The sequence below is a fragment of the Bolinopsis microptera genome, chromosome 3 (genome assembly GCF_026151205.1).
Source record: "Bolinopsis microptera isolate Bmic1 chromosome 3, MBARI_Bmic_1.0, whole genome shotgun sequence".
Classification (NCBI taxonomy): domain Eukaryota; kingdom Metazoa; phylum Ctenophora; class Tentaculata; order Lobata; family Bolinopsidae; genus Bolinopsis; species Bolinopsis microptera.
In genome coordinates, this window is record NC_087074.1 from 19,714,742 (window position 1) to 19,723,713 (window position 8,972).

General features: G+C 37.5%; 3 protein-coding genes across 3 annotated transcripts in view; all 3 read left to right on the plus strand.

Moving 5' to 3' along the window:
• Positions 1-8,972, plus strand: part of LOC134812179 (uncharacterized) — a 284,121-nt gene that overhangs the window by 168,437 nt on the left and 106,712 nt on the right. The window lies entirely within an intron of this gene.
• On the plus strand, positions 239-2,159 carry LOC134812951 (uncharacterized). Its single transcript, XM_063820578.1, has 3 exons — positions 239-323; positions 453-691; positions 1,274-2,159. Exons 1-3 carry the CDS (start codon positions 263-265, stop codon positions 1,532-1,534), a joined length of 561 nt encoding a protein of 186 aa, XP_063676648.1. The 5' UTR covers positions 239-262; the 3' UTR covers positions 1,535-2,159.
• On the plus strand, positions 5,172-7,090 carry LOC134812397 (5'-nucleotidase domain-containing protein 1-like). Its single transcript, XM_063819795.1, has 3 exons — positions 5,172-5,391; positions 5,533-5,664; positions 6,098-7,090. Exons 1-3 carry the CDS (start codon positions 5,176-5,178, stop codon positions 7,088-7,090), a joined length of 1,341 nt encoding a protein of 446 aa, XP_063675865.1. The 5' UTR covers positions 5,172-5,175.

The following is an 8,972-nucleotide window of genomic DNA, read 5'->3' on the forward strand; positions in this document are numbered from 1 at the left end:
GATGACGAGATTAGGATTCTACCCTCCTCCCCCGCTGCTCGAACTTTCAACTCTAACCAACCCTTCACTTCGCAGGTATTCATATGTCAAAATCAGTTTTATATCGTGAAAAACTGTTTGCATTACGATCCAATTTTGCTCTATAATAATAGTAACCTAATTTTATATACGTTCTTTCGATGTTCAACACCGTCCAAATATTCCCCCGACAGTAAATTTTATTTACTGTTTAGTTGTGTCACAAAACGCGGCAGCTGTAGCCATGAAACAACGCAAACCTAATAACGATGACGATGAGCTCGTTGTAACAGCTGTAACACAAGGTAAACACAGAGAGACACATTTAGTTTAGCAGTATCGACCAGTAGCGAATGACCGTGTATCAGCCCCCCCCCCCCCCCCCCCCCATATCAGGTTTTACCTCCTACTTTAACACATTCTTCTCCCCACAGCGAGAACACCCCTCACGAAACGACCCGCCCCCCAAACCCCAGTCAACCTGTCTAACAAGAAAAACAAAACAGCCAGCGCCCATCTGTTTATCGTAGACGGTCCCAACACGATAAAAGAAATGGGGCTGACCAGCCCTGAGGACCAACAGATAGTTACTAAACTTGTGAAACTACACCCTAAAACCAGATGGAATCTCTTAGTTAGCAGAACTCTGCAGCTTAGGGACTTGCGAAGTCAGGTTAGTTAGCAGAACTCTGCAGCTTAGGGACTTGCGAAGTCAGGTAACTAGAATCTCTTAGTTAGCAGAACTCTGCAGCTTAGGGACTTGCGAAGTCAGGTTAGTTAGCAGAACTCTGCAGCTTAGGGACTTGCGAAGTCAGGTAACTAGAATCTCTTAGTTAGCAGAACTCTGCAGCTTAGGGACTTGCGAAGTCAGGTTAGTTAGCAGAACTCTGCAGCTTAGGGACTTGCGAAGTCAGGTAACTAGAATCTCTTAGTTAGCAGAACTCTGCAGCTTAGGGACTTGCGAAGTCAGGTTAGTTAGCAGAACTCTGCAGCTTAGGGACTTGCGAAGTCAGGTAACTAGAATCTCTTAGTTAGCAGAACTCTGCAGCTTAGGGACTTGCGAAGTCAGGTAACTGCAACTAACTAACTTTGTATAAATTTAGATTATTTGCTGTATTTGAGTAATTGCTAAGAGTATTCATTATTGACGTTTGTTGTTTGAGGTTTCAGTTTGAACCATTTCACAGTTCATACCATTGTCTAAATCATTGTTGCAGCTATTCGGTCCCTTTCATCGACTATTTGTTATTTTCAGGTTTGTGCTTTACTCCAAATGCTGGTTCCAGAGCTTGATCAGAATGCTGTAGGCGTCAAAACGGAGCCAGTGGACGGAACTAAACTCGTCTCACTCCTAAACCAGGTTTTAGAAGCTAACCAAGCCGGCGACGACGGATCCTCGTCCCAACTCACGACCTCATCAGAGCAACCAGTCAATTCACAAACTGCAAATTCCTCTAGTTCATCAACCGTTAAAACAGAAATTTTTAATCCATCCAGTTATAGGGGCGCCATTTGATTAAGGCCGAATGTTTTTGTGGCTATTATCATATGATAGATTGAAGTGCCTTTTTTAATCAAATTTAAATTATTTTATATATTGGAGCCGTAATCGTAACTTCGTTACTACGTTGTGAAGCACCCTTACTCTGCCATTTAAAAAAAGAGTAACATTAAATTCGTATTTGGAAGATTATTTGTATTGAGAAAATGGTGTTTTAAAAATTAGTTGACGCACTTGAAATAGTCATGTTGTTTTCAGATAGCTATCTTGATCAGCAGATTCAAGTAAGAATTTACGTTGATATTATAATTCATAATTAGCTTTTATATTGATCAGGATCTGTCCACTAAGTTTTCAACCAATTTTATCAAATAAATAAATCATGTACTATTAAGTTTTAGAGTAGGTTTTCGTTAGTTGTTTCCTGAGTCATGAGTAAACATCAGTATTTGTATCAATCGCATTTGTATCAATCGCATTTTTACATATTTTGGTTGTATGTATAAAATTTTGATTGTGATGACACTAGTATTAATATGATGGCATTCAAATAAAAGTTATATTTAACGATAGTCCTAGTTAATAATCTCATATTTTATCGATTCACTCTATTTATTTATACCGTTACACTGTCAACTGTAGACGTAACTATGACAAGAATTTTCTTTGTACTTGATTTCCTTATTTGTTATTATCTTTGTGCGCGCTTACACAGTTCGCTGGCCTATTAGTATTGCTCACTCCTCTCATGGATACTGATAGTTACAGTCTGAGAGGGAAGAGAAATGAGAAACGAATGCGCGCAGAGGGCAAAGTCTGTGCTATGATATCGTGGTACACCCCAGTTTCTATGCGCGGCGCTCTTTTCAAGCTGTTTGCATACTGCATACTTACTTGCTACTACACGTTGTATATCTCTCTCGTGCGCGCGATATGCAAAAGGGGTTGCAGCGTGTGTCAACTGCATAATACGTAGTGAGAGTTGACGGTGTTACCGCTCGCCCAAATTTTAAGAAAATTCCTGTGAAAAGGCCCTGATGGTATGAAAGTAATCTAATTCAACTCGGTGTATTTTTAGACTGTAGACGCTGATTCTTTCAATCCCAGAAAACTTTACATTACTGGCTGGGGTCTAACTTTGAAAAGTAAAAGAGGCAAAGACTTTCGGTTTTTTGCAAAATGGTTGCCTTGTAAAAATTTGTCATACGTTGTATGACCCAACGCGCACGAGTGCGCGGCTCCCCACTGTATCGTTGAAACTCTACACTATTGACTAAATTGTGAAACGCGACAGTATACTAGGGGGTCACGACGTGATACAAGTACAAATAGCGTTACCTCCTCAGGCCAGGAGGAAAATTGGGGACATTGTAGATTTTGAGTTATCCCAAAAAGTTTTATTTTGGGCTTAATAATAGTGCGCAGCTTTAACTTTGCTGATTCTTGTCCTCTGATTGGCTGAATTGTATCACGTGCAGTGCAGTTGCATTTTTGGAATGCATTTATGCGACATGCGTGCAATAAACTTATGAGCGCGCGCGAGCTTGAACAAGCTTTGATTCACGATGTCAATCCTTCGCATCTCGCCGATCTGCATAAGAGAAGCATTATCTGCGAGAAGCATTATTGGATGCGCGCGCGCGACCCAGTAGTGCATCGCGCTACAAGAACAAGCTGTGAAGACGCGATCATCTGTAGTAATACTCCCATGCAGCCAGTAAGGTTTTTTGGGATCTTCATTGTTCATGAATTGTAGCGCGATGCGTTACTGGTTACTGGGCCGCGCCGCGCACTCAATAATGCTTCTCGCAACCGTTAGATCGGCGAAATGCGCTACTCACAATGAGACTCAAGTGCAAAAAACTTTTAAAGCAAAAATTGCCAAAAAATGTGCCAACATGCGACCTTACGCCATTATTGTTAAGCTGTATAGATCAAATTTAATCGATACAATTCTCGTGTATCGTCAGTAATAAAAATCTGATGTATTGATAAATTCTTTGAAGATGATTTATCTTGAAAAACAAACAGAATTGTAAGTACGAAGGAGTATACTGCTCAGGTATACTCTTCGTCGTCCGGTCTACTTAGTAGTCATGTCATGACTACATCATCGTCATGTCTACTTCGTCTTTATTGTGCATAACTATGTAACATGCTAATAGAAAAGGTCATTCAAACAATATATACATTCAATTAAATCAAGTGATGCGATTCAGTTAAACAAAAATTCAATTTTATGCCATTTATTACAGAGTAAACAAGTTCACAATAAATCAATTTGATATTTAAAGGAATCCTAATTCAATGTGTAGTATGGTTGTCACTCTTTAAATAGATTAGATATAGGTTGACGGGGCAAAGGAGTGTGCGTGCTGTTCGCTATTGCTCACACCAAACGGCAACCTAGTAAATGTTTTGTATGGACACCGGTCTCCATCACGATACAAAATTAGGATTGTAGAATTTATTGTATAACTTTTAGTGCAGTGGAGGGAGCGGTGTGGTGCATTAATAGAGTGACAGCCTACTGATTTAGAGTTGTTTTTAGATTGGCAGAGCACAATCAAATCAAGATCACAATACAGCACTGAGCACATAGGTAACGGAAATGGTCCATTGCAATATGGACCAACATTTTTGAACTTCAAACAATTAAATATATACACACAATTTTTCAAAACACATGGCCTATTCTATCATAGGGGCAGGGATGAGGTTGTATGAGACTTCTGATAGAGGGGTCTCATGTTTGTTGTCCATCTTCTTTACTCTGTACCCTTGTAGCGTAGAGCAATAAGATCAGAGTTGTTCTCAACATTGCAAATCTTATCCTCGTCCTCACATACCTTACCACATCACAATATCGCTCCTTCATCTTTCTGGCTAGATCCGCTAGTCTGTTGACAAACTGTTAACACTGCTTAGACATTCCCGCGGATGTGAGAAATACAGCCCCACATCCAGAAAGTTTTATATTTCCTCCCAGATGCGTTTTTTCTAAATTCTGTGGCCCGCTCGCTTCGCTCGCAAGTTTGGGGAGGGGACTGTCGGCGAGCGAAGCAAGTCGACGTGTCCAATCCAGCTGCGCAGCGAGCGAAGCGAGCAAGCTGTGGCAGGGGTCTCGGGGCGCAGCCCCCCGGAAATTTTTTGCGAAATAGTGTGTTTTAGACGGCATTTGGCATTAAAGAAATTTGTAGGACAGCAATAAACTGGGATTGAAAAGAATCAAGTACTCACGTAAATTTGATAACTTCACAACAGCAATCTGCATTCTCCAATCAGAATATTTCACTGTGTTCCAAAACTGACAGGATGTTCCTCTTTGATTTTTATACAATCGAAACATTTTCTTCAAAAATTTCCTCAATTAATTTGTCTTCATTCCAAAAAAATATTTCGAAATTTAGGAGTTACTTCTCAAAAATTTCCTCTTTTTCTCCCGTTTTTCCTCCCAAAAAAAAATTTCCTCCCAGGCTGCCTGGCAAGATGGCGTGTTTCTGGATGTGGGAATACAGCCAGGGTGACACTAACTAACATTTTAATAAAACAGCAGGGTTGAAAACTAGGCAACTAGGTTGAAATTTGTATAATAATTCTAATCACAGATTTGCTCCATAAATTATAAACATATTTCTCGTTTTAGGTTCAGGGAAATGAGATTAAAAGACTTTTCTGCGCTTTGTTTTGACATGGACTTCACTCTTGTGAACTATTCTCTGAACAAATTCCTACCGATGGTGTACGATGTCACAGCCCAGTTTTTGGTTGAGAAAAAAGGGTATCCAAAGACTCTCAAACATCGGGATGAGTCCGATGTAAGTATATTTAACCAGTTTTCAGCATGTATATTGAATATTCTTTTGTACAATGTGACCAAAAATTAATTCCAAATGTTCAACTCTGCAGCAAAGCAGTTTAAAGTTTAAAGTTGTCAGTATAAAGCCTCAACAGTTCTACTTAAAGAGGCGAACATGTACATATTACCAAAGTCCAATCTTATTTTATAATTTCTTTTTATTCAGCTGAAGCTGATTCGCCAGGGACTTATATTGGATAAAACAACACATCATTTCCTGGATATATCATCTACTGGTGAAGTCATTTCAGCTTTTGACGGAAACAACTTTCTTAGCCACAAGAAGGTAAATCAAATCAAATAAAGGTACAAAATCAATTACCAGTCGTACCAAGTCCTTTACAAATTGTATGATTGTTTTTTGATATATCGGCACAAATGTCAGTATGGTCTCCCGGCCGTGTTTGGGGGCCGAAATAGTTCTTAAAGATGTTTTTCATACATTTGTTTCACTCCGCTCCAGTTGCAGTCTGGTAGTGTTAAGCTTCATAACTATTTTCAATTTTTTCCTAACCTTCATATACCATCGTAAATATCTTGGTCTTGTGTAAATGTAATTGTACATCAAACAAAAACTTATCTGAGAGACCCTTGCCTATAACAGGCCTGACATAATGAGTGAATTCTATATTGAAGATATTTTCAAGTATCACAGTACAGCTGGTTGACTATGTAGTAAAGTATTGAACTTAATATATATCAAAACAGCATAATTTCAGATATTGGAGCTCTATCCAGACAGAAGGTGGTCATATTTTGACACGTTTTACAAAGGGTTTGAATGTGATGTAGCTACTGTATCACATGATGAGCTACCTTACTTCTTTTACGACTCTGCGTTTGTATCTCCGGTTATTCCAGTTATGGCCAAACACATGAGGTCTCTTAGCCGCTGTGAATCTGATTTCAGTGAAAAATGCAAAACTTTATACAAAGATACGTTGGAATCTTTTAACTTTAATTTCCATCCAGATAACTTTAAGAGAAATACAGGCTTCTTTTTTCCAGAAATGATGAAAAATACCGATTTGTACATTGACAAAGCCTCCCCAAAATTCAAGAACCGACTTAAAGAACTAAAAGATAATGGTGTAAAACTTGTACTGGTAACAGCATCACATGTTGATTATACTGAGCTCCTCATGGATTATTCATATGGTTCCAATTGGAGGGAGTATTTTGATATTGTCTGTTGTCGAGCCCGCAAGCCAGGTTTCTTCACATCAAGTCCAGTTTCTCGTCCATTCTATCGATGGAACTTTAAAAATGACTCCATAGGCAATGAAACAATGCCAGAGTTAAACTGTAAGGATATATTTTTTGAAGGACATTGGACATGTGTGGACAAGTGGATCAAGTGTAACGCAACAAGACCAGGACGTGTCGCATATGTTGGAGATTCTTTTAAATCAGATATCATTCCCACAAAACTGTTTACTTCTTGGGACCAAATGGCAATTGTTTGGGAGGGTCAGAAATATTTGAGAGAAAAATCTAGTGAAAAGCTTGATCATGTGAATAAAAAGGCCCACCTTGAAGAAAATGAGGAATGGGGAAGTTTCTTTGGAAGTGAGAAACAATTTACTATGACTGCTGGTAAACTGATGGCTCATTCTGATATTGTCTTTAGTAATGTTGAAAGTCTTGCTTCATTAGAAATGGATGAAAATTTTGAAACCGGTTGTTTTTACGATTTTGATCCCTATGAATAAACAGAAAACATTATTCGTTTAAGATTCATCAATATTATCACTAAATCATTTCTGATATACTGTATTTATTATTATTTAGCTTTTTAGGCTTGATAAGCATGTATAGTTTAAATTCAATTTTTTATTGCTTAGATAACTTGTAATATCTGAACTACGGGTATTTGCCTCACAGAATGGCCAAAAAAAAGGAAGGTCTCTCAAAATCACAAAACACACTTTATTCCAGTTTTTATCTCATAAGAAGCTAAGTTGACACTCATATTTTTCTTCCCGGGGGTTGATTTAATCTCATAACCATTTTTTCTTTGAGAAAAATTGGCCGGAAAATCTTCCTCCAAAAAAACATGCCTCACAGAATGGCCAAATCTGAATTTCTATAATTTTTTGATGGAGATACTTTTTAAATTTCTATCACCACACGTTGTTAGAAAACCTATTAAGGAATGGGGTAATAACCTAAAACTCACGAAAAAACTGAGCTGTGAAAAATTATTTCACAAAAAAGAAAAAATGCCTCACAAAATGGCCAAAAAAAAATGAAAACGAGAAAATTTTATTTTTCTAAAACCTTTGGCTCTTGTTTCAGGCATGCTGCTGGTATTAATATGCCTTGTTAACACCCCCATATAGGTGAAATTTCTTAGAAATGAATAAAAAGGGCATAATTTCCTACACCAAAAATGGCCATTTGGTGTGGCGTTGTTCATATTCCCTGATTTCATGATTTATAACCTTCATTCGGCTGTAAAAACACTCCATCTGGGGTGTTATTGTATGATAAATAGCTTGTGAATACTTTAGACTTATTGTTTCATTGAATAAAAGGAGTTTTAAATTTTGGCCATTTTGTGAGGCATATTTTGGCCATTTTTTGAGGCGATTAGCCATTTTAGCATTTTTTTTCTTCCTATATTGAACAATGTTCGTTTTGTTTGATGAATACTATTCTTTAAACATCTTCTGTCATACTGGTGCCAGAAATTCTCACCAAAATGCAAACTTAGTTCAAAAATTTGAAAACAAATTTTGTGAGGCATATTTTGGCCATTTTGTGAGGCGTGTAGCCATTTTAGCATTTTTTTCTTCCTATATTGAACAATGTGCTCAAAATTTCTACATAAACAGTCATATTTATGCCAGAAAATGTGGTCCTAGTTAATGATTTTACCACAGGAAGTGTTGCCAGAAGACTTTTGTTTCATATGGTATCCACAAAACCTACCAGTCTTATATAAAAAATTAGTTACAAAAACATTTACAAATTTGGCCATTCTGTGAGGCTAGCCATTCTGTGAGGCATTTACCCGTACATAATTTTTATATAGATTGCAATTTTTATAATTATATATTGGGGGTTTGTATTCAAAACGCATTATCTACTTGAAAAGATTGCTTGTTTATTTTTTATGTTAATACGATATTATTTAAAGTAAATAGCATGTTATCAGACAATGTTATATCGTCATTAACTCACCATAGCAGTGCATCAGTCATTGAAATTAAGTTGAACCTAAATACAGACAGAGCGAGTCAGGCGAAGTAACAGTAAGTTTTGAGGTTGTTAAAACACTGCCAAATCCACTTTCAGTAATATCATAAATTTAGCATGTGTTAAATACCACAGTTCATTTTAATGTTCTATCTGTTCAGGTCAGTTCAATCTTTTAAAAATAATCAGGCGACTATTTAAGCAGGAAGAATGTAGCCAGACAACGTCCTATAAAGTTGTAAAGCCATGGCAGTCTCAAGAGTCATCACCTCCAAACTACAGTCCCACTTCATACCCTCCTTCTTAGAGGTTATAAACGAGAGTTACATGCACAATGTCCCCAAAGGATCAGAAACTCACTTCAAAGTTCTGATAGTGTCAGAAAAGTTCGAG

What these genes read in the sequence shown, in the direction of transcription:
- LOC134812397 (XM_063819795.1), top strand. Translation starts at nt 5,176, where the DNA reads ATGAGATTAAAAGACTTTTCTGCGCTTTGTTTTGACATGGACTTCACT. An exon ending in TGAATATTCTTTTGTACAAT is followed by an intron (nt 5,392 to 5,532) that starts GTGACCAAAAAT and finishes ATTTTATAATTT; the next exon opens with CTTTTTATTCAGCTGAAGCT. An exon ending in ACTTTCTTAGCCACAAGAAG is followed by an intron (nt 5,665 to 6,097) that starts GTAAATCAAATC and finishes GCATAATTTCAG; the next exon opens with ATATTGGAGCTCTATCCAGA.
- LOC134812951 (XM_063820578.1), top strand. Translation starts at nt 263, where the DNA reads ATGAAACAACGCAAACCTAATAACGATGACGATGAGCTCGTTGTAACA. An exon ending in TGTAACAGCTGTAACACAAG is followed by an intron (nt 324 to 452) that starts GTAAACACAGAG and finishes TTCTCCCCACAG; the next exon opens with CGAGAACACCCCTCACGAAA. An exon ending in TTAGGGACTTGCGAAGTCAG is followed by an intron (nt 692 to 1,273) that starts GTTAGTTAGCAG and finishes TGTTATTTTCAG; the next exon opens with GTTTGTGCTTTACTCCAAAT.